The following is a 25,695-nucleotide window of genomic DNA, read 5'->3' as shown; positions in this document are numbered from 1 at the left end:
TCTTTTTAGTTATATATGACAAATAGAATGTATTTTGACATATTATGTATGCAATGGCGTATAACTTCCCATTCTTGTGATTATACATGATGTGGAGTTACACTGGTCGTGTATTCATGTATGAACATAGGAAAGTTACATCTGATTCATTCTAGTATTTTTCCTAATCCCATCTGTAGTTTCACAATAGCATTTTTCTAGTGGTTTATGCCTTTATTTTAAAATGTTATAAACTTAACCTTGGTTGTGGTTGTTTGGTATAGGCCAATTATAAATTTTTATCCATATTTTCCTTTTATCTATATTTCTGATGTTGCTTGTGTTAAATCTCAGAAGCTATCCTTGTTTACTTTTAGTGTCCAAAAGCTTTCATTTCCCCAATTTTTTGTTTAAAAGCAGAATAAAATTTCCATCTAGAACTAAGTAATTCCCTTCATGTCAGTAACGGAATCTCTGTATGATTAGAAACAGCTTGCTTTTACATTGGAAAAGCCTACGTCATTTTGAGAACCTACTCTTATTTTGTATGTGAAGTGTGACTGCCTCTGTCAACTGGGTTAGAGTGGGGTGTGAACTGTGCTTTTCACTTAGTAATTGTGTTCTTATATTATCTGCAGTACCTCAGGATGCTGTTCTTTTCAGCTGTTTTTCATTCTTTGAGATGTTTCTTCTTCTTTTCCCTCTAGAATTGGTTTTGTATTTGTGGTTAATGACTCTGAAGATGTTGATGGGATGCAAGATGCCGGAGTGGCTGTTCTTAGAGCATATAATTACGTTGTCCAAGAAGTGGATGATTATCATGCCTTTCAAACTCTGACACATGTATGTTTTTGTTCAAAATGACATATAGTTTTTTAAGATTTAACTTGGTGTAAAGCATAAAATGTGGTAAGAAGGATTTTGTTTTTCTGTAAATTATTCACATAAACTATGTGTTTTGTATTTCAGGGATTGCTTTTACTGTATTGATTTGCTAACATCAATAATAGATTGCTAAGATTTCATCCAAGATGAGATTCTTTAGGAGCCCTGCCAGAGCATCTTAGTCATCTGCCCTTTGGTGCTTTGAAATCACTGGTTAATATCTTCTATCAAATGTGATAGTCTCTACTTGTTTAAAAAAATGTTTACTTTTTTTCTTTAAGACTGTCATGAATTTTTAAAATTAGGATTTAGCGTAACATATAACTCATAAAATTCTTATTGATCCTAGTCTTGTTTTTCTATGTTTGTTAGAAAATCTGAAATGCTCTTACTTGTATGTATAGTCAAAGGATTTACTTATACAAGTTCAATCGAAATTCTCTGTTTTCTTGTTATTTCTTTTTTTAAAAATTTTTGAATATAAACAACTTTGTAAGTAACTTCTTTTGTTTTCAGATTAATGATAACCTTAAATAATACATTAAAGCATTTAATCCCACCACTTCTATCCAAATACATGATGTTAATCTGCATGTTATTATATTTATTGTTTTGAGTTTCATTTGAGACATTTTTTGTTCATTAGAATGTTCACTTACTTTTTTGGCAAACATTTATTGAAGACCCAGAATGTGCCAGGCCTGGTACTATCTGTGGCGAATACAAAGACATAAGACTTCACCCTTGTCTTCAATGACATTACAACTTCCTGGAGGACAGATACAGAGAGAGAGTGTTCTACAGTGTGGAGAACATAGCTGGCTATGTGGCACAGGGCCTTTGTTCCAGCTGGGAAGGTCTTGGGTGTTTTTGTGGAGTGGGAAGTTGTCCCAGCAGAGTCTAGGAGGAAAAGTGGTAGTCAGTTAAGCAGTTGCTATTCCAAGTTGTTAGTGTGAGCTGGGGGGATTGTGAGAGCAAAGTGGAAGGGGGAGCTATTCCTCAGGGCCTGTGTAGTGTAGGCAGCTGGGGTGTGTGGAACATGGCAGGCAGATTTAAAAACTCAATTCTGCTGCAATGTGGAGATGGATCTCATGCAGGGCAAAGGGAGTAACTGGGATTCTAGTTGATAAGCTGCTCTGTTATTTCCATGAGAAATGATGAGGAAGATAGTTAGCAGTGGGGTTGTGGAGAATGAAATAGAAAAACAGACCACTCAGAATAACAAATGTTTTAAAAGTCTGCTTTTCAAAGCCCCTCTCCCCCACCTTCCTGGATAGGCATGTTAAGGAAAGGATAATACAAATTTTATTTTTTTTGTTTAATTTTTATTATAAAAATAATACATGTTTATTATTAAAAATTTCAAATAATATTTGTATCAGCTTAAAATTTCTCAGTCTCACCCCTTTCCCTTCCCTGATCCTCTTTAAAAGTAGGTATCATTAAAGGGTTGCCTTGCAGCCTTTTAGATGTTGAACTGTACACATATAGACACAATTTGCTATTTATTTTTTATCTGCTTTTTTTTTTCCGGCACTCGACCACTGAGCCATAGTCCCAGCCCTATTTTGTATTTTATTTAGAGATAGGGTCTCACTGACTTGCTTGTCTTGTCTGAGGCTGGCTTTGAACTCACCATATTCCTGCCTCTGCCCCCTGAGATATAGGCGTGCACCACATCGCCCAGCTTTATCTGCTTTTTAAACACAGGGATTTAGCCATATATAATTTCTACCTTTTTTTACCCTAAACATCATGGGAATGCATCCTCATCTCAGTGATTACTTATAAGTGGTCGGATTTTCCTTAATGAATTTTGCATTTGGAACTTAATGTGATTATGAATTGATTGAAGCACTTAACTTTTTAAATTTAAACTCTTTGTGCCATTTCAAAATTATTTAGTTTCTCATCTAGGAAGGCATTTTAATGAAGTATTTAGAAAAGGGAGAATTCCTACTGTGTTCCAATTTGACCTCTTAAGAAAAATGTTTTTTTTTTTTTCTACATTCAGAAATCTTTCATAATGAACATTTTGAAATTTGGGTTTAAAAGTGTGGTTACCTGTTGGTTTCTTTGTTCAGATCTATAACAAGGTGAGAACTGGAGAAAAAGTAAAAGTTGAACATGTGATCAGTGTCCTGGAGAAGAAATATCCATATGTGGAAGTGAATAGCATTTTGGGGATTGATTCTGCTTACGATCAGAATCGGAAGGTAATAAATTCTTTGATACATCTCATTTAACTGCAATATTGTACTGTCTTCTTTTGGGGAGGGTTGTTAATGGTGGGAGTGTAGTTGAAGTGTTCCGTACTTAACATTTAAAAATTTAATAGCTTTTGGGTTTTTTTTTGAGCCATGGCCTCACCATGTTGTCCTGGTTGGCCTCAAACTCAAGATCCTCCTAAGTCAGATACTGCAGGCACATAACACTTGACTGTCTAGCTTTTAAAAAATTAGAAATGTGGTATATATATATATATACACACACAGTGGAATTTTATTCATTTATAAATAAAATTGAAATGATGGCATTTGCAGAAAAACGGATGGAACTAGAGACCATCATTTTAAGTGAAATAAGTCAAACTCAGAAGGTTAAGTGTTGTATGTTTTCCTTTCATATATGCAGAAGCTAGAGAGGAAAAAGAAAAACAAAAATGGGGTTGGATCTCCAAAAAATTCAAAGGGAGATTTGTAGAAGGAAGAGACAATGGTGTGGAAGACGGGGAGGAAAGGTGGTAATGCTGGGGAGTGATATTGGCCAAATTATGTCATTATATTGTGTGCATGTAGGAATATGTAACAACAAATCCATTAATATGTACAACTATAATGCACCAATTAAAAATGTGCAAAAAATTTAAAATAAAAAACCCTTAGAAACCAGATCACTTTTTAGTGTTTGAAAAAGTAGTTTATACTTCAGTTTTGTGAAGCTATCACTGATTTTAACTTGCATATTAACTATTAAATTGCAGAATAAATACTTTTTATAATTTAGTAGTAGTGCTTGTATGAACTATGTTCTAGACAAAAACTTTGAAATGTCCAGCTGGGAGATGATATACAGCTTAATATATATCATATTGGCTTTAATTGTTTGGGCTAGAGATGGTATTATATTAAGAAATGTCATAAACAGGAGTGACAAAGCGGTAGTAAGGATATAATAAGGGAATTTAAAATTTTTAAATTTAAAGATAATTATTTTTCTTATGAAACATTAAATACAATAAACGACCTTTACCTATTATAAGCAGGAACAATTTGGTCAGCTTATTGAAAATGTATGTTAAGGCAAGAAATCAAAATGCATTTCTGAAACATTTTAATTTAAAATATATGAGGTGGGGAGGAAGCAAGAGGGTAGGAAAGATGGTGGAATGAAATGGACATCATTACCCTAGGTACATGTATGATTGCACGAATGGTGTGACTTTATGTCCTGTACGGCTGAGAAGTGAAAAATTCTGCTCCATAGCTTTCTATTGTCATGTATAACTGATTAGAACTAATAAAAAAAATAAAAAAAAGAAGAAGTTTTTACCAACTTTTTTTCAATGAAGAACAAATTCTTTGATTTCTTTGAGCTATCATTCCTTTATGAACCACACTCAATGAATTATTTATAATTTTTTTTATTTGAGTACAGAATCCTTCTAGATTTTTATAATCTCCTTCCCAAGCATTTTAACTTGTCTGACCCATACTCAGTTTAGCCTCATAGTTTTATGCTTATCTTTTTGAGTTTTCCAGTCATTCAGTTTGTAGGTAGAACAACCTTTTCTTTCTGTACTCATTTATTGGTTTATGTAGCATTAAATTTTGTTATTTCACTAATGAGATAGTTGATTTGGGAACAGAAACAACTAATGGTTACTAAGCATGGGCCTTCTAGAGAGTTCTTTACTAGTGTTAGTGTTTTGAGTAAGACAGTGTTTAGTGTTACTGTATGGGATGCATTGTGATGTATTCTACTTGATGTTCTTTGATTTAAAATAAGTGCTTGTCACAACTTAGTAAGTAAATTTTGTAAATCACTAATGTTGCAACCCATAAGTGCTCCAGAGCATTATCAATGGTGATATGTAATTTTAGAGAACATGTAGTCTTCCTTCTCCTTAGAATTATCTCATGACAGTGTTCTATCTATTCAGAGAGAGAGAGAGAACACACACACACACACACACACACACACACACACACACACCCCCCAAAAAAAAATCCCATAATACAGTTTTATTACCACGTATTCAGCCTGCACATGGTACTTACTTTTTTTTTTTTTTAATATTTGTAGTTGGACACAATACCTTTATTTTATTTGTTTATTTTTATGTGGTGCTGAGGATCAAACCCAGCACCTCGCATGTGCTAGGTGAGTTCTCTACCACTGAGCCACAACCCTAGCCCCAGTACTTAGTTTTGATGTGTTTTTATCACTTATCTTCTGGACCCAAGAATTGAGGGAATGACTTAGAGAAAAGATCCCTGAACCTTAAAGTTTTCTGTCTCTTAGTGGGAATGTTATAACTAGGTAAGTCACTATACCTCTCTGAATTGTAATTTCATAATCTCTGAAGTGAATCTGATATTTTCCCTACTTACTTCATGGGATTATTTGAGGATCAAATGAAATAATATGCATAAAAATAGTTTTGGTAAAATGTGCAGTATAGACATAGGTTCCAATTACATAGTTGTATGTTATTCCTTCAACTCCTGGTCCCAGAAGGTAAGTGATTTAAGCATCTTGGGTATAATCTAAACTCAATTTTTTTTAGTACCTCACCCTCATTTTCTTATTATTTATTCAACTTTTTGCAGGATATAACCAAAGACCTAATTCTAAATTTAGATCTCAAATTTATGCTTCTCTACCAATGAATACTCATGGCCACAAATCATATATTTTTTTGGGAGACACTCTTTCTGTGGCTTTAGTCTAAAGGAACATTGGTGATATTAAAGACCATAGGGCTGGAGTTGTGGCTCTCTGGCAGAGCGCTTGCCTTGCATATGTGCGGCACTGGGTTCGATTCTCAGCACCACATAAAAATAAACAAAATAACTAAGAAAAATTCCAAAAATGTTTTTAAGAAAGAGACTTTAAAGGCCAAGGAAATTGAAGAGAAGTCAGAGGAAGGGACATAAAATATTAGTGAACTTTAGTTCTTTAATTTTTTTCTTTGGTGAGAGAGTTCAGTGCAGAACTTTAATGTAGAAACTTTTGGAGAGAATGTAAACCTTGATGAGGTAATTTAAACTCAAATTTTTAAGTGCATTATTATGGTAGGCCATGATCTTCAAAAACTTTGTGCTTTCCCAAAGTGCTAGAATTTGAATGCCAAAATCAAATTGATTCATATTCTGTCCATTAATGGTCTGTGGGTTTCCTTAAATGAAATTAATACTTAAGTGTTCTGCAAAGCTGCTGGGGATCCAAGGCTCTAAGAGGACCACCTCACCATACTATAGTAGCAAGTGTTTATTAATCAGGTAATTTAGTTAATTGAGATTTGTTAGGAGATATGCTACTATAAGGTGATTCAAGTTTTAGAGGGATTGCACAAAATACTATTTAGTAAGAACAAGACACAAGATCATAACTAGAGAAATTTCAGAACTGTTTTGGAGTAAGGAATAAAGTTTGAATTCTAAAACAGTAATAATACTGGGTAACCTCCTGCTATCAGCCCTGATAATACAATGTGGTTCTACTTTGGGGGAATTCACACAGTTTCATTGGAAAAGACAAACAGATGAGAACAGTATTGTTTTGATGATGGTGATGTTCTGAGTGTTCGCTCCTTGTTTGTGAAGGCCCAGTGCAGAAGAGGGCAGTTCTGTCACTTTGGGGCAAGAGGAAGCCTGAAGGTCTCTTGGGAGCCCTGGTAAATGAGGTTGTAAAGTAGCCTGAGGATGGCAACCTTGTGTTCAGTTACTTACTTTTCTGTCTTTTTTTTTTCCTCCCTTGGGAACTGAGGATTGAACCCAGTGCCTCCAGTGTGCAAGGCAAGCATTCTGCTGCCAAACTACACCTCCAGCCCCTTTTCTGTTTTTTTTTTTTTTCAAAATGAAACAATAAAACCTAGTAATTTTTTTTCCATATTCATACAAAAACAGCAGGAATAATATTCTGTAGAAAAAGAGTAAGTGAAGTAAAGGAAAAGTGGGATCACTTTGGGAATATCAAAAATTTGAGAGAATTTATGGAATTTTCTCATTCATAATACTTAGAAATGTTTAACTTTCATTTTCTCTGCACCTATTGAAGAAAAAGTACAAGTGGCTTTTTTTTTTTTAAATTTCCGATGACTGCTTTATCAAAAGTATTTGCTTTGGGGTTGGGGTGTACATGCAGAGTATATGAGGTCCTGTATTTAATCTCTAACATCGCATTAAAAAGAGAAAAAGTATTTGCTTGAAAATTTTTGAATAGAAGAGACAAATTGGGAGAAAGGTTATTTTTACTTGTGTTTAAATCTTGCTTCTGCTAAAGATCTGAAGAGAATATCACAGACCAGGCTCTTAAGTACTTTCCCAGACTTGGCCATTTTCCTCATCTGTATCAACAGATTTAAGCTGCTTAGTTTCCTAACTATTTAGGTAAAGTTCTCTCAAAGCAAGGATGTTGAGAAGATCTCAGAAGTCCTAAGAATCTAATGATTAATAAGAGTTTTTAAACTGCAAGAGCTTTACCTACACACACACACACACACACACACACAAGCACGCGAACAGGTTCTTCTGAAATAATTAGTTTTAGGAAAAAATGACTGCTTTTATCCTATATAATTGTACTTATGAATATATCTGTGCCTTTTGTTAACAAATCTGAAGTAATAATATCTTTTGTGTGTAATAAGTAGACGATACAATTTAAGTAGAACTTTTTAGCTGAACATATATTTTTTTTTGTCTGATTAGGTGTATATTTATATCTTTCAAAGCCATTAGGAGAAGTTTTTTCTGTACATGCAAACATTTTATTTTTGACATATATAACCATGAGCCCTTATTAATCTCATTTGTCATTTGTGAGTGGCTCATTACAAGACTTTGACAGTAATTAATGTTTGTTAATAATTTATCATTAACATTTCCAGTGATCTGTTTATAGAAAAATCTCACTTGTCATGCTTAAATCCTACTTTGCTAACTGGGATGTTTTGTTATTTGTATTATAAACTATATACAAGAGGTGAAAAAGGAAAGTAAATTAGTTAAATTGCCTCCTTCCATTCCTGAATGTGACTCCAATACCTTTCTATATATAAGATCCATGTTACTTATTTATTATTATCTCTTGGAATTATAATGTGAGGTTTTTTGTTTTGCTTTATTTTCAAAATTTGAGATGGGATCTTGTTGTGTTGTGCCTGCTGGTTTCTTTTCTTTTTTTTTTTTTTAAACAGGGAGGGAGAGAGAGAGAGAGAGAGAGAGAGAGAATTTTAATATTTATTTATTTATTTTTTTAGTTTTCGGCGGACACAACATCTTTGTTTGTATGTGGTGCTGAGGATCGAACCCGGGCCGCACGCGTGCCTGGTGAGCGCACTACCGCTTGAGCCACATCCCCAGCCCCATGCCTGCTGGTTTCTAACGTGGGCTCAAGTGATCTTCCCACCTCAGCCTTCTGAGTGCTGGGACTATAGGTGTGCAACACCTCACCTAACTTTTTTGTTTTAATTGGTAGAGGAGGATGGTATCAAAGCTCAAGTTATATTAAAATTGAGTTTTTAAGGACTTCTGTGATATAGTTTAGGTTTTAAAATAGAATTAACATGGTATGAGTTTGGAAGTGTTAATTTAAACATTTTAAACAATGAATGGTGGCTCATGCCTGTAAGTAATTCTGTCGATTCTAGAGGCTGAGGCAGGAATATCGCAAGTATAAGGCCAGCCTGGGCAACTTAGGGTTGGATCCCTACATCAGTAGCCCAGTGGTAGAGTGCCTGTTGGTTCAATCCCCAGTACTGCACTAAATAAATAAATACATACACACTGAAATCAACCTAGAAAGCCCTTTTTACTGTACTGTATTATACTCCATCTGTTACTTATTACTGGGCTAGATCTGACTAGAGTCAAATAAATCTATTATTGATGACTAATATTAATTATTAGTTTTTTGTTTGGCCTATCTAAGAACAAGTTATAAATAAATTGTGCAACTTTCAGAAAAGATCCACTTACAAGGTATTTGTTACATCTTAGGTGGTAATGTAGTTTTTAGTCAGAAAAGTTAGTTTGAGGGAACAGTACCCTTGTTGATAGGAGAAGTGTTCATTTTAGATTTACCATTTTGTTGCCTTGGTATTTTCTTATTAAGAAACTTCTTTTGTACTAGAAAAGGTGAAAGATTTGACTTAGTATTTCTTAGAGCAATTTTTGAACCCTGTTTTCCCACAAACCTTATTTTGTTTTCTACAGGTGTAATTTTTTGATAGTTTTATGGACCCTTATTTATTTTGAATTGGGTGTAAATATTTCAGGGCATTCTGCCCAAGAGCATTATTAATTTATGGTAGCAGCTAGCTGTGCTGAGTGGTTATGGGAACCCCCCAGCTATATGTGGCCTTTTAAATGGAAATTAACTAAAATTGAAGATTTAGTTACTTAGTCATTGTAGCAATATTTGAAGTGCTCAGTAGCCACATGCAGTTAGTAACTACTACACTGGACAACACAGAGTATTTACATCATTACAGGAAGCTCTGTTGTACTTATAATGTTAACCATAGTATATGCAATGTGTAGCCTGCAATACACACATAACATGTATAACCACTTTCTAATTTGATTTTTTGGGGGTTTTATACTTCAAACTCATTTATTCCTATTAGAAGAGGGATGTAAGAAAAATAAGCTTTGTCCATTTGTGTCATGATGGGCAAAAAATGTACGGTTTTGTGCTCCCTTGTGTTCTAGGAAGGAAGAGGCTACTATGAGCAGACTGGTGTCGGTCCGCTGCCTGTCGTTCTGTTCAATGGAATGCCCTTTGAAAAAGAACAGCTAGATCCTGATGAGCTGGAAACCATCACAATGCACAAAATCCTGGAGACCACTACCTTCTTCCAAAGAGCTGTGTACTTGGTGAGTAGCATTTCAGGGCTGACTTTGAAAGAAAAGAGTTTGCTTATGTTTTTGTTGCTTCTGTAGTTGGCAATAAAACTCTCTTTCAAGAGAACAGTTAGCTTGCATTTTTGTAGCTTCTGTAGTATGCAGTAAAACTCTTTAAGCAGCACTGTTTTCTGTGTGCCACTAATTGGTTTGCAGACTCCTAGAAACTCCTGCTATAAAGAAAAATATTCATAAAACTTCTGTATAGTATAATTGAAATAACAATTTTTATTGGTTTCGGGATTAAATATTTATTTTTATTATTATTATTTTTATTATTTATTTACAATGCTGGGAATTGAACCCAGTGCCTCATGCATGCTGGGCAAGCATTCTATCACTGAGCTATATCTCTGGCATTAAATATTTAAATTGTAAGAATTCTTAAGGGACTTTTTATTCTATTTGTAAGAAATTTTGACTTTGGAAAGACTCAAACATTATTACTTATACATAATTATTGATTCTAGTTGTTGATATAATTCACATATCATAAAAACTCAACTTTCTAACACGTGTAAGTCAATGGTTTTGGATATATATACAGAGTATCAGATGTGATCTGAGGGGCCATCTATGAACAACAAAGACACTTCTATCATTGGATTAAGAGGTTCTTACCTGGAATCAGGAATATAGACCATCTAAATTATTTGCTATGTACTGGCAGTTTTCTCTCCTTCTGAAGATGTGTGGATATTAATATTCTGTTGTGTCCTGTATGTCTTTTTCCTTATGTTTCTTAGACAACCTTATTTGATTTATCTTCAAGCTCACTAATTTTGTTGTGCTATTTGCTATTGTTTGTTGGAGTGGCTGTTTTTTGTCTAGTGACTTATCTGAATAAATTCTTTGTCATGTGTGGCCTCTGAAGTTTTTGCTTGTTTGGTTTATTGATCAGCTAATGAAGCAATGGAGATTTTCTTAAATAGGATGCATAGATCTAAAAGTCCCCGTTTTCCCCAAGAGTTTGTTTTTGTGTCACGTATTCTTTCACCACTTAGGCTATTGACAACATTGTTGTTAGCCTTCAGTTCTTGCTTGCACAGTTTTAAGATTATGAGAGTTTAGGGCTTTTTGTAATTTTTCTTCGGTATTCACATACTTCCAGGTATCATGTATGGGGTCTTTTATATTATAGGGAATAATATGTCAGAATTTTTCATATCCACTTATGGATATGTCATTTTTCAGCTTTTAATTTTTTTCCAGCTTAATATTACCCCATCTATTATCACCTAGGCAGCTGAGATGTTAAACAATTGCTCCTGATTCTTTTGGATAAATATCCCCTGGGCAAAGGCTGTTGGTACTGAGTAAAGTAATATATAAAGAGAACCTCCTGCAAATTCACATATTTTAGTTGTTGTTGCCTTTATTATTGGGCTGTTGGTGTTCAAGTAATAGGATAGATAAAATGTCACAAAGGCAGCCAAGCATGGTGGCATACACCTGTAATCCCAGGCTACTGTGGATACCGAGACAAGAGTATCACAAGCTTGAGACCAGTCTGGGCAATTTAGTGAGACCCCGTCCCAAAATAAGAAATTAAAAGGGCTTGGATGTAGCTGAGTGCTTGCCTAGCATGTGTGAGGCGCCGAGTTCTATACCCAGGATTGAGTGTGTTGGGGGCGGTGGGGTCACAAAGGTCACTTTCCTACCGAGATTCAGTTTTTCTTCAATAAAAGTTCCTTTGAGTTTTGCAAGCCTTCAGTTAATTTCCAGTTTTGGGAAAGGTGGTTGACATTTTTTGGTACTGGAGAGTGAACCCACGGTGTTTTAACATTGAGCTACACCCCAGTCCCTTTTATTTTGAGACAGGGTTGCTGTTGTCCTCAAACTTGCAATCCTCATGCTTCAACCGCTGAGTTGCAGGGATTATAGATCTGTGCCACCATGCCTGGCTTAACTATGTTTTCTAGCATTGTCAAAAGAATTTTTTTTGGAAGAGAGACTTGTCAGAGGTCTTTACTTTGTCATTTCTGCAAATTGTCTCAAATATTTTAAATATCAAGTGATGTTGATATAACAGTAACCCTAAGTAAAAATAAATGTATTTAAATTTGTTATTGAAGTAAAAGTTACAAAATTTTACCACTTTTAAGTGTTCAAGTCAATGACATTTAGTATAGTCGCAATCCTGTGCAACTTTCCCCTCTGTTTATCTCCAGAACTTTTTATCATTCCAAGTAGAAACCATCTACCCATTAAACAATCAATACCCACATTCTCTTCCCCCAGCCACTGGTAACCAGTGTTCTACTTTCTATCTCTTTGAATTTGCCTATTTCTCATACAAGTGAAATTATATAATGTATGCCCTTTTGTGTTTAGTCTGTTTCAGCGTTTATCTACATTGTAGCATATATCAGAATTCCTGTGAGTTTGTGTTTGTACCAAATTTTGTTTGTAGCATACCATATTTTGATTATTCATTCATCTGTTGGTAGATATGTGGATCATTACCTTCCTTTGGCTGGCTATTCTGACTAATCCTGCTATCAACATTGGTGTACAAATGTCTGTTTAAATTTTGCTTTCAGTTATTTTGGTCATATACTTAGAAGTGGAGTTGCTGAATTATATGATCATTCTGTTAAACATTTACAGAAACTGCCATACTATTTTCCACAGCTGAGTATATTCCCACCTAAAATGTGAAAGTGTTGCAATTCTCATATCCTTGCTAATACTTGTTATTGTTGTTGTTGTTTTTAATAATAGCCATTCTAATGGATGTGAAGTAGTATTCCATTGTGACCTTGATTTATTTGCATTTCCTAATGACTGCTGATGTTGAGTATCTTTTCATGTAATCATTTGCCATTTGTATATCTTCTTTGGAGAAATGTCTATTCAAATTATTATCCATTTTTGAATAGAGTTTTTTAATTGTAATTAAGTTATAGGACTTTTTATTTATTTTGGATATTAATCCCTTATCAACTATATGATCTGCAAATGTATTCTTCCATTCTGTGACTTTCATTGTCTGTGCTTGTGGTGTTTTATATAAGAAATCATTGCTAAATCCATTGTCATAAAGATCTCTTTCCTAGTATTTCTTCTAAGAGCTTTATACTTTTAGCTTTTTAGTTTAGGTATTTGATTTTTGAGTTAATTTTTGTAATTTAAAGGTCCAACTTCACTCTTTTTGCATGTTGATGTAGGATTTTTCTAGCACCATGTGTAAAAAGAACAGAAATACACTTAAAAATTTTTTTTACTTGTAATGGATACTTTATTTATTTTTAGGTGGTGCTGAGGATTGAACCCAGTGCCTCACACATGCTAGGCAATCGCTCTACCACCGAGCCACAACCCCAGCTCCCCCTGAGAAATAAACTTTTAAAGAAGTAAATTTGGGCTGGGGATGTACCTCAGTTGTGGAGCACTTTTCTAGGATGCACAGGTCCTGAGTTTGATTCTCAGAAAAAAGGAGATATATAATCAACATTGGTGTACAAATGTCTGTTTAAATTCTGCTTTCAGTTATTTTGGTCATATACCTAGAAGTGGAGTTGCTGGATCATATATATATATATATATATATATATATATATATATATATATATATACACACATATATATATACACACACACACACACTCACATACACTACACACACATATATAGAATCATTCCAATATACATGCAGATACACATACATGTTTAAAGGGACTGATGAAGGGAAGAATTTCTACTTTTTACTTTATATACTTCATTTTTCCTAAATTTAGCCATTTTTAAATATATGTATAAGCATATATGGCTTTTGTCATAATAAAGAAAAAAATTTCCTATTTGCCCAAGCAAGCTTCTCACCAACCAAACAAGTGGAAGCAGAGGAAAATCAGTAATCACCAAGGGGATATTTTTACATGGTTACTCTTATAAACAAAAGATATACTGGTATCTGAAAAACAGAAAACAAAAGCTCTTCTGATTTTTTTTTCTTTTTTTCTTTTTGTGGTGCTGTATGTAGTTCAATCCCAAGACGTTGCCCATGCTGGGTAAGCATTCTACCACTGTGCTATGTCCCCAACACTCTTCTGAATTTTTATAACTAACACTGAAGAAAAAATTTAAATTTCTAAAAAGGAGGCTGGAAAATGTTTTATCTGTTTATATCACTTAAATAAAGAAAAATAATTACCATTTCTCCTAGAGGTTCATAACTTTAAGCAACTATGCCAAATTCATTCAAATGAAAACTTTGTTTTCATATACCCATTCCAGTAGCTCCATGAAGAACAATTCCTTAACACAACAACAAAGATCTACTCTGTTTTTTAAAATTGTTTTACATTATTCATTTATTCTAATTTGTATCATATGACAGCAGAATGAATTTCAATTCATAGTACACATATTCAGCACAAATTTTCATGTGTCTGGTTGTACACAAAGTAGAGTCACACCATTCATGTCTTCATACATGTACTTGGGGTAATAATATCCATCTCATTCCACCATCCTTCCTATTCCCCTGCCCTTCCCTTCCCCTCCCTACCTAAAGTTCCTTCATTCCTCCCATGCTCTCTGCCCCATTTGCATTATGGATCAGCATTTGGTTTCTTGGGATTGGCTTACTTATCATAATATTCTCCAACTCCATCCATTTGCCTGCAAATGCCATGATTTTATTCTCAAAATAATGCTGAGTAACATTCCATTGTGTATATATTCCAAAGTTTCTTTATTCATTCATCTACTGAAGGGCATCTAGGTTGGTTCCACAATTTAGCTATTGTGAATTATGCTGCTATAAACATTGATGTGGCTGTGTCCCTGTAGTCTGCTGTTTTTAAGTCCTTTGGGTATAAATTGAGGAATGGGATAACTGGGTCAAATGGTGATTCCATTCCAAGTTTTCCAAGGAGTCTCCATACTGCTTTCCATATTGGTTGCACTAATTTGCAGTCCCACCAGCAATGTATGAGTGTGCCTTTCTCCCTACATCCTTGCTAACACTTATTGTTGTTTGTATTCTTTTTAAAAATACTTTTATTTTGTTTATTTATTTTTATGTGGTGCTGAGGATCGAACCCAGTGCCTCACAGGGGTGAAGTAAGCACTCTACCGCTGAGCCACAACCCCAGCCCCTGTTGTTTGTATTCTTAATAGTTGCCATTCTGACTGGTGTGACATGAAATCTCAGAGTAGTTTTGATTTGCATTTCTTTAATTGCTAGAGATGTTGAACATTTTTTCATATGTTTGTTGATTGATTGTATGTCATATTCTGAGAAGTGTCTGTTCAGTTCCTTGGTCCATTTATTGACTGGATTATTATTATTATTATTATTTTTTTTTTGGTGCTAAGATTTTTGAGTTCTTTATATATCCTAGAGATTAGTGATCTATCTGATGTGTATGTGGTAAAAATTTGCTCCCATTCTGTAGGCTTTCTGTTCACCTCACTGATTGTTTCTTTTGCTGAAAAGAAGCTTGTTAGTTTGAATCTGTTCCATTTATTGATTCTTGATTTTATTTCTTGTGCTATAGGACATTCTTGTGTTATAAGACATGTCAGGGCCTAATCCGACATGATGAGTTTTGGGCCTACTTTTTCTTGTATTAGATGCAGTGTCTCTGGTTTAATTTGTAGGTCCTTCATCCACTTTGAGTTGAGTTTTGTGCATGGTGAGAGATAGGGCCTTAATTTCATTTTGTTGCATATGGATTTTGAGTTTTCCTAGCACCATTTGTTGAAGAGGCTATCCTTTCTCCAATATATGTTTTTAGCACCTTTGTCTAATATGAGATAACTGTAATTATGTGGGTTTGTCTCTGTGTCCTCTATTCTGTACCATGGGTCTACAAGTCTATTTTGGTGCCAATACCATGCTATTTTTGTTACTTTTCCTATGCCACCTGCTTCACTCTTCTTGCTAAGGATGGCTTTAGCTATTCTGGATCTCTTATTTTTCCAGATGAATTTCATGACTGCTCTTTCTGTTTCTATGAGGAATGTCATTGGGATTTTGATTGGAATTGCATTAAATCTGTATAGTGCTTTTGGTAGTATGGTCATTTTGACACTATTAATTCTGCCTATCCAAGAACAAGGATGATCTTTCCATCTTCTAAGATCTTCTTTAATTTCTTTCTTAATCATTCTGTAGTTTTCGTTTTGGAGGTCTCTCACCTCTTTTGTTAGGTTGATTCCCAAGTATTTTATTTATTTATTTTTTTGATGCTATTATAAATGGGGTAGTTTTCCTAGTTTCCGTTTTAGAGGATTTGTAACTGGTATACAGGAATGCCTTTTATTTATGGGTGTTGATTTTGTGTCCTGCTACTCTGCTGAATTCATCTAGTAGTTCTAGAAGTTTTCTGGTAGAATTTTATGGGTCTTATATGTATAGACCATATGATAGGCAAATACTAATTTGAATTCTTCTTTTCCTATCTGTGTCCCTTTAATTTCTTTCATCTGTCTAATTGTTCTGGCCAGTGTTTCAAGACCTATCTATGTTAAATAGAAATGATGAAAGAGGGCATCCCTGTCTTGTTCCAGTTTTTAGAGGGAATGCTTTCAATTTTCTCCATTTAGAATGATACTGGCCTGGGGCTTAGCATAGATAGCCTTTACGATGTTCAGATAATGTATGTGCCTGTTATCCCTAGTTTTTCTAGTGTTTTGGACATGAAGCGGTGCTGTATTTTGTTGAATGCTTTTTCTGCATCTATTGAGATGATCATATGATTCTTATCTTTGAGTCTATTGATGTGATGAATTACATTTATTGATTTCCGTATGTTGAACCAACCTTTTATCCTTTGGATGAGCCCCACTTGATCATGGTGCACTATCTTTTTGATATATTTTTGTATTTGATTTGTCAGAATTTTATTGAGGATTTTTACATCTATGTTCATTAGAGATATTCTCTTAAGTTTTCTTTCTTTGATATGTCTTTGCCTGGTTTTGGAATCAGGGTGATATTGGTCTCATAGAATGAGTTTGGAAGTCTCTCTTCATTGGTATTCTTCTTTGAAGGTGTTGTAGAACTCAGTTGTGCATCCATCTGGTCCTGGGCTTTTCTTGGTTGGTAGGATTCTGATGGTGTGTTCTATTTCAGTGCTTGAAATTGATCTGTTTAACTTGTGTATATCATCCTGATTCAGTTTGGACAAATCATATGACTCTAGAAATTTGGCGATGCTTTGATATTTTCTATTTTATTGGAGTACAAATTTTCAAAATAATTTCTAATTGTCTTCTGTATTTCTTTAGTGTCTATCATATTTCCTTCATATCATGGATGTTTGTAACTTGAGTTTTGTGTCTCCTCTTCATTAGCATGGCTAAGGGTTTATCAATTTTATTTATTTATTCAAAGAACCAACTTTCTGTTTTTGTCAATTTTTTCAGTTGTTTCTTTTGTTTTAATATTATTGATTTCGGCTCTGATTTTAATTATTTCCTATCTTCTACTGCTTTTGGTGTTGATTTGTTCTTCTGTTTTCTAGGACTTTGATGTGGAATGTTGGGTCATTTATTTGTTGACTTTTTTTCTTCTAAGGAATGAGCTCAGTGGAATGAACTTTCCTCTTAGTACTGTCTTCATAGTGTCCTAGAGATTTTGATATGTTGTATCAGTGTTCTCATTTACCTCTAAGAATTTTTTAATATCCTCTTTGATATCTTTTGCAACCCATTATTCATTTAATAGCATATTATTTAGTCTCCAGGTGTCAAGAAGCTTCTATTTTTTCTTTTATCATTGATTTCTAATATCATTCCATTATGATTTGATGTAATGCAGGTTAGTATCTCTATTTTTTTTGTATTTGTTTAGAGTTGCTTTGTGGCATAAAATATGGTCTATTTTAGAGAAGGATCCAAGTGCTGCTGAGAAAAAAATGTACTGACTCATTGATGGATAAAATATTCTATACATGTTAATTAAGTCTGAGTCATTGATTGTATTATTGAGTTCTATAGTTTCTTTGTTCAGCTTTTATTTGGAAGATCTATCTAGTGATGAAAGAGGTGTGTTAAAGTCACTTAGAATTATTGTGTTGTGGTATGTTTGACTCTTGAACTTGAGAAGAGTTTGTTTGATGAAGGTATAGATGCTCCATTGTTTGGGGCATATATATTTATAATTGTTATGTCTTGTTGATGTATGGTTGCCTTGAGCAGTACAAAGTATCCTTCTTTATCTCTTTTGCTTAACTTTATCTTGAAGTCTACTTTATTTGATATGAGGATGGAAATCCCTGCTTGTTCGTGCAGTCCCTGTGAGTGGTATGATTTTTCTCAACCTTTCACCTTTAGTCTTTGTCTTGTCTTATGAGATGAGTCTCTTGAAGGCAGCATATTGTTGGGTCTTTTTTCTTTTTTTGAATCCAATCTGCCAGTCTATGTCTTTTGATTGGTGAGTTTAGGCCATTATTCAGTATTATTATTGAGACATGATTTGTATTCCTGGTCATATTTATTTATTTTTGGTATTTAACTTGACTTTGTTTAGTATTTCCTTTGGTGTAATACCTCCCTTTGCTAATTTTCATTGTTGTTTTTCGTTTTCTCCTCACAGAATATTTTGCCAAGGATGTTCTATAGTGCAGGCTTTCTTGTTGTAAATTCTTTTAACTTTTAATCATGGAGGGTTTTTATTTCATCAAATCTAAAGCTTAATTTTGCTGGATATAAGATTCTTGATTGGCATCCATTTTCTTCCAGAGCTTGGTATATGTTGTTCCAGGATCTTCTAGCTTTCAGGGTCTGGGTTGAACAATCTGTAGATATCTTAATTGGCTTTCCCCTGTATGTAATCTTACTCCTTTCTCTTGTGACTTTTAAAATTATCTCTTTATTCTGTATGCTAAGTATTTTCATTATAATGTGCCTTGGCGTGGATCTGTTTTGATTTTGTACATTTGGTATCCTGTAAGCCTCTACGTATTTGATTTTTCCATTTCATTTTTCATGTTTGGAAAATTTCCTGATAGTATTTCATTGAATAGGTTGTTCATTCCTTTGGTTTGTAACTCTGTGCCTTCCTCTATCCCAGTAATTCTTAAATTTGGTCTTTTTATGCTATTCCATAATTCTTGAATGTTCTGCTCATGGTTTCTTACCATCTTCGCTGTGTGGTCAACATTCTTTTCAAGATTATATATTTTGTCTTCTTTGTCTGAGGGCCTGTCTTCCAAGTTATCTAATCTGTTGGTGATGCTTCTGTTAAGCTTTTAATTTGGTTTATTGTTTCTTTCATTTCAAGAATTTCTGTTTCTTGTTGGAGTAATCTTTTGCTTCCTGTATTGCTTATTTAGCTCTTTCTTGAAATGATCTTTTGCTGCCTGTATTTTCTCTCTTATATCATCCTTCAATTCACAGAACACTTTAGCCATGTACATCCCAATTTTAAGAATAATCATCTATTTTGTCTCCTAATATTGGACAGTGCTTCTAGATTTTCACAGTGCTACAGTGAATACTCTAAATGTATATCTTTGTACATTTTTAAAAATGAATACCAAGAATTAGAACTCTGTGTCAGAGTAGTGCACATTTTAAATTTTGGTCTAAACTCACTGTTCAAAAAGATATGCAATATAGATGGTATGAACATCAAAATACATAAATAAATGTAAGGATATATAGTCACAAACAACATCTAATTGGGAGTTTTTAGATTTGTTTATATTCAATTAATAATTTTTTAAAAAGTGCTTTTATATTAAATATTTTAAGTATGATAAATTTTGCAGATTTACAGTTACTAACTCTAAGATCACTTTTAAGAAGTACAATTATTTCTATAATATGAGGTGCACAAAAGAGTTGACTAAATGACAGATGATTTCTCCTCCCTGCAGTGTAATCATGACTTAAGAGATGCAGGGTTACTTGAATTCCTGAGATTGAAAAAAGCTACGAGTGATTTTATTACAAAGCATATTATCTGATTGATAATAGTGCTTTGACTTTCCCTTTAGAAAAAAGGTAGCTATTAGTAGATCTCAGTGAATTTCTGCTTGTGTTCATTCTATTGTGTGTCTACTTGGTGCTATGGATTGAACCTAGGGATGCTCTACCACTTAACTATGTTCCCAGTCTTTTTTATTTTTTATTTTGAGACAGGGTCTTAATAAATTGCTGAGGCTGGCCTCAAACTTATGATCCCTTTCCCTCAGCCTCCTAAGTTGCTGGAATTACAGGTGTGAGCCACTGCACTGGGCCTGCTTATGTTAACTCTTAACTGATTTGAAGTGTTTGCTTTTTCTCTGAGGAAGCACAGTAGTATGTAGAGAGAACGTTTGCATTTCATACTCTCTTCTTATTAGCTCTGTAACTTTTAGTAAGTTGCTTAACTTTTCTGTGCCTTAGCCTTCTGATCTTTAAAATGAATGTTAATAACATCTACCTCACATTGGTGATGTAGTTAGAGATTCTGCACATAAAACACCTATCTATCTATGCTTGGCAATGACATGTAACTTCTGTCTTTAGCTGTTATCAACACAAAGAAGCTATTATCAAGCTGATAGTTTTTTACTTCCTAGTGAATTATTATCGGAGATATTTACATAACACCCCTGTCCCCTCTGTTTATTTTTTTACTGTAGGGTGAACTGTCCCACGATCAAGATGTGGTAGAGTATATCATGAATCAGCCGAATGTTGTTCCACGAATCAATTCCAGGATTTTGACAGCTGAGCGAGAGTACCTGGATTTAACAGCAAGTAGTAAGGAGCATTTCAGGAACAACTTTTGGATTTTTGATTTGTGCTTCAAATTCTTTTCATTTATTAGACTATAATGTTAATAAGATAACCCAAGGTTATAACACAATTTGATTTTTAAAACTCATTGCACCTTGAGTTCATAATATGAGCTTTCAAATTCATAAGAATTCCCTTCTAAAGAAGATGAATTCTTCCTAGGTAAAACCAGAAAGTTTATCTTTGGAAAACATTCAGTGCCACTTAAATACCAACTTATTGGCATTCTTACAGTCAAATAGCAGTTGAGGTTTCTTAATTCTCTAGATTAGTCATTTGTAATGTCAAAAAATATCTCCAAAGATTTTACTCTGAGAACATAAGAATACCTTTAAAAAATATAGTAGCTTCATTGAGGTATAATGTACATGCTGTAAAACTCAACCTTTTTTTTGGTCTTCCTAAAGATGGAACCCAGGTTCTAACACTTGCTAGGCTATTCCTTACCATTGAGCTATATCCCCATCCCACAATTTAGCCTTTTGGAGTGCACAACTTTATGGTTTTTAGTTCATTCTCAAAGCTGTGCAGTCATCACCACTATCTAACTTTGGAACGTTATCATCACCCGAGAAGAACCCATGGGCCACTGTCCACCCCCCACTCCTCCTATCCCCCGGCAGCCCAGTTCCTATTTTTCCTATTCTGGACATTTTATTATTGGAAGCCTTTTGTGCTTGGCATTTTTCCTTTAGCATATTTCTGTAGTTCTTCTATATTGTAGCATATCAGTAAATATTTCATTCCTTTTTAGTGGCTTAAATATTCCATTTTGTGGACTATTCCACCCTTTCCTCAGTTGATAGATATTAGATGTTTTCCATAACAATACCTTTTAAGAACTTGGTTATGCCGTCATGCAGTTTGTTTCTTATTCTTTCCACTGGGATTCTGCAGGCCACTTCAGCAAACACCTATAAGTAAGGTGAAGCTGTCATCATCGCTGGGGAAGGAAAGATAGGTGAAATCATAACCAAGTGTATTTGTTGGTGTATTTGGGTATAATTAAAATGCAAATATATTTATAGTTCTTATGACTAATCTACTTGAGACTGAATTTCTTTCCTTTTAGGTAAAAAAAATGTAAATTTATGCTTATTTGAAAAATATAATGTATTTATATGCATAAACATAACACACAGAGGAAAAATAAACATATGCTTATATGTTAAAAAGAAACTGCTCAAAAAGTGAACTGTGTTAGCTTCTTATTAGAAGGTTTTTTTTTTGGGTGGGGGGTTGTGTGTGGTACCAGGGATTGAACTCAGGGCACTTGACCACTGAGCCACATCCCCAGCCCTATTTTGTATTTTATTTATAGACAGGGCCTCACTGAGTTGCTTAGCGCCTTGCTTTGGCAGAGGCTGGCTTTGAACTCAGGATCCCAAGCCCCTGAGAATACAAGCATGTGCCACTGTGCCTGGCTTTTACCACAAGTTTTAGTAGAGCAAGGCAAGCAGTATTACCTACCATTCTTTGTCCTGACCTTTGTTGTTTTATCATTTTTAATTAGATTTGAAGGGCAGTGTTTGGAGTATCTATGCATAAGGAGCATGGTAGCAGTTGGGGGTTTGGGGATTTCCTTTTCCACCAAAGGATGTAGTGATGAGCTGTGAAAGAGTGCTGGTCTGTAATGGCATAGCTGCAATTTGCACTTTGAAGCAAGCGCAGATATGAGTGAGCAGGCACTGGCATCCTCCTGACCTTCACCTAATCTTCTCTGGTCTTTACTGACTGGGACCTTTGAAGAAGAGTATTAGTCAGATTTCTGTCAACTGTGACCAAATACCTAAGAAAACCAAATTAAAAAGGAGGAATGGTTTATTTTGGCTCACGGTTTCAAAAGTTGTATTCCGTGGTCAGTTAGCTCTGTTGTTCTTGGACCTGTAACAAGCAACACTCTATTGGGAAGTGAATGGTGGAGCAACACTGATCATTTCCTAGTGGCAGGAAGCAAAATGAGATGGGAAAGGCCTGGGGTCCCAATATTGCCTTCTAGTGTCCCAATCATCTAACTTCCTTTTACTTGGCTCCATCTCCTAAAAGTTCTACCACCTCCCAGATGCACCACAGGTTGACAACCAAGTCTTTAACATAGAAGCCTTTGGAGTACATTTTTAAGATTCAAACCATAACAAAAAGGATCCTTGCTTTAAGACTGTGGTGTTCTTTCTCTACCCTGATGTGTGATGTCATGCGACACGTTTGCCAGTATAAGACAATCAGGATGCTTCAAAAATTTTTTTTAAATTTGTTCCTCTTAAATTTACATTACAGGGCTGGGGATGTGGCTCAAGCGGTAGCGCGCTCGCCTGGCATGCGTGCGGCCCCGGTTTGATCCTCAGCACCACATACAAACAAAGATGTTGTGTCCACCGATAACTAATAAATAAATAAATATTTTTAAAAAATTTACATTACAGTAGAATGTATTTTAACATCATACAAACATATAATACAACTTCCCATTTATGTGGTTCTACATAATGTGGAGTTACATTGTTGTGTATTTATATATGAACATAGAAAAGTTATGTCTGATTCATTCTACTGTCTTTCCCATCCTCCCTTCACTTCATTCCCTTTTGTCTAATCCTGTGAACTTCTATCTCACCCACACTCCACTGCCCACTTATTGTGTTAGCATCCAAATATCAGAGAGAATATTTGGCCTTTGGTTTTTTGGGATTGGTTTATTTCACTTAGCATGATGTTCTCCAGTTCTGTCCATTTACAGGCAAATGTCAGCATTTCATTCTTCTTTATGGGGGAGTAATATTCCATTGTGTATATATGCTGCATCTTCTTTATCCATTCATCTGTTGAAAGGCACCTAGGTTAGTTCCATAGCTTAGCTATTGTGAATTGAGCTGCTATAAAACATTGATGTGGCTGTATCACAGTAGTATGCTGATTTTAAGTCCTTTGGGTATATGACCAGGAGTGGGATAACTGGGTCAGATGATGTTTCCATTCCAAGTTTTCTGAGGAATCTCCATACTGCTTTCCGTAGTGGCTGCAGCAATTTGCAGTTCCACCAGCAATGTAGGAGTGTAACTATTTCCCCATCCTCACCAATAGTTGTTGTTACTCGTATTCTTGATAGTTGTCATTCTGACTGGAGTGAGATGAAATTTCATTGTAGTTTTAATTTGTATTTCTCTAATTGCTACTGATGTTGAACATTTTTTTCATATATTTGTTGACCAGTCATATTTCTGCTTTTGTGAAGTGCCTGTTAAGTTTCTTTGCCCATTTATTGATTGGGTTATTTGTCTTGGGGTGCAGGGGGCTAAGGTTTCTGAGTTCTTTATATATCCTGGAGATTAATGCTCTATCTGAGGTGCAGGTGACAAAAAAATTTTTTTCCATTCTGGAGGCTCTCTCTTCACGTTCTTGATTGTTTCCTTTGCTATGAAGAAGCTTTTTAGTTTGATAAAATCCCATTTATTGATTCTCGATTTTACTTCTTGTGCTTTAGGAGTCTTGTTGAAAAATTTAGTACCTAATCCAATATGGTGAGATTTGGGCTTACTTTTTTCTTCTAATAGGTTCAGGGTCTTTGGTCTAATGCTTAGGTCCTTGATCCACTTTGAGTTGTTTTGTGTAGGGTGAGAGATAGGGGTCTAGTTTCATTTTGTTTCATATGAATTTCCAGCTTTCCTAGCACCATTTGTTGAAGAGGCTATCTTTCCTTCAGTGCAAGTTTGTGGCTCCTTTGTCTAGTATGAGATAACTGTATTTATGTGGGTTTGTCTCTCTGTCTTCTATTCTGTACCAATTGTCTTCATGTCTGTTTTGGTGCCAATACCATGCTGTTTTTGTTAGGCTAGCTCTGTATTATAATTTAAGGTCTGGTATTGTGATGCCTCCTGCCTCACTTTTCTTGCTGAGGAGTGCTTTGGGTATTCTGGGCCTCTTATTTTCCAAATGAATTTTATGACTGTTTTTTCTATTTCTATGAAGAATGTCATTGGAACCTTAATAGAATTGCTTTAAATCTGTATAGTGCTTTTGGTACTGTGGCCATTTTGACAATATTAATTCTGTTTATCCAAGAACATGGGAGATCTTTCCATATTCCCTTGTCCTCTTCAATTACTTTAGTGTTCTGTTGTTTTCATTGTAGAGGTCCTTCATCTCTTTTGTTAGATCGATTCCCAAATATTTTATTTTTTAAGGCTACTGTGAATGAGAATAGTCTTCCTAATTTCTCTTTTAGTTGATTTATCACTGTTTTATAGGAACATAATTGATTGATGGGTGTTAATTTTATATCCTGCTACTTTGCTGAATTCATTTATGAGTTCTAGAAGTTTTCTGGTGGGGTTTTTTGGGTCTTCTAAACATAGAATTACGTCACCCCCAAATAGTGATGGTTTGAGTTCTTCTTTTCCTCTTCGTATCCCTTAAATTTCTTTCTTCTATTGCTCTGACTACAGTTCCCAGAACTATGTTGAATAGAAGTGGTGAAAGTGACTATCAAGGTACTTTCTTTTCTTTCTTTCTTTCTTTTTTTAAACTTGTTTTAATTATTTATACATGATAGCAGAATGCATTTTGGTTCATTGTACACAAACAGAGCATAGCTTCTCATTTCTCTAGTAGTGTATGATGTAACGTTGTACTATATGTGCCATCATACATGTACCTAGAGTAATGATGTCCATCTCATTTCAGAGTACTTTCTTGAGTGAAAAAATAGATGGGTTAGTGGGTGCACAGACAAGTAGATAGGTAGGCGGGCAAGCAGGTGTTCTTGAACAGTAATGGGGAAAGGTGTGTGTATTATGTTGTAATAGGAATTAAGGTGGGGTAGATTGCTTGAGGCAGTCTTTTTATCATAGTAGACTGCAGACCATTTTATGGGAAGAAATTACTGGGTAGTTTACAGCAAGGGAATAACTTGATGAAACTGAGGTCTTAGAAGGAGTGATCTCATTAACCATGATAATAA

General features: G+C 34.7%; 1 protein-coding gene across 5 annotated transcripts in view; it reads left to right on the top strand.

Moving 5' to 3' along the window:
- Uggt1 (UDP-glucose glycoprotein glucosyltransferase 1) overlaps positions 1-25,695 on the top strand; it is a 109,964-nt gene that overhangs the window by 46,165 nt on the left and 38,104 nt on the right. For 3 of the 5 annotated variants that reach the window (XM_071619240.1, XM_071619241.1, XM_071619239.1), the window contains exons 16-20: positions 687-822; positions 2,949-3,080; positions 9,804-9,968; positions 20,582-20,702; positions 25,181-25,225. In XM_071619240.1, the coding sequence (XP_071475341.1) occupies positions 687-822; positions 2,949-3,080; positions 9,804-9,968; positions 20,582-20,702; positions 25,181-25,225 (599 nt within the window). The remainder of the gene's footprint in view (positions 1-686; positions 823-2,948; positions 3,081-9,803; positions 9,969-20,581; positions 20,703-25,180; positions 25,226-25,695) is intronic. The other 2 variants (XM_027936780.2, XM_071619242.1) reach the window with 1 other exon arrangement.

This window comes from Marmota flaviventris, chromosome 11 (assembly GCF_047511675.1).
Source record: "Marmota flaviventris isolate mMarFla1 chromosome 11, mMarFla1.hap1, whole genome shotgun sequence".
In the NCBI taxonomy this organism is placed as follows: domain Eukaryota; kingdom Metazoa; phylum Chordata; class Mammalia; order Rodentia; family Sciuridae; genus Marmota; species Marmota flaviventris.
Note: the sequence above shows the minus strand (reverse complement) of the source record. Positions and strands in the feature narration are given on the sequence as shown.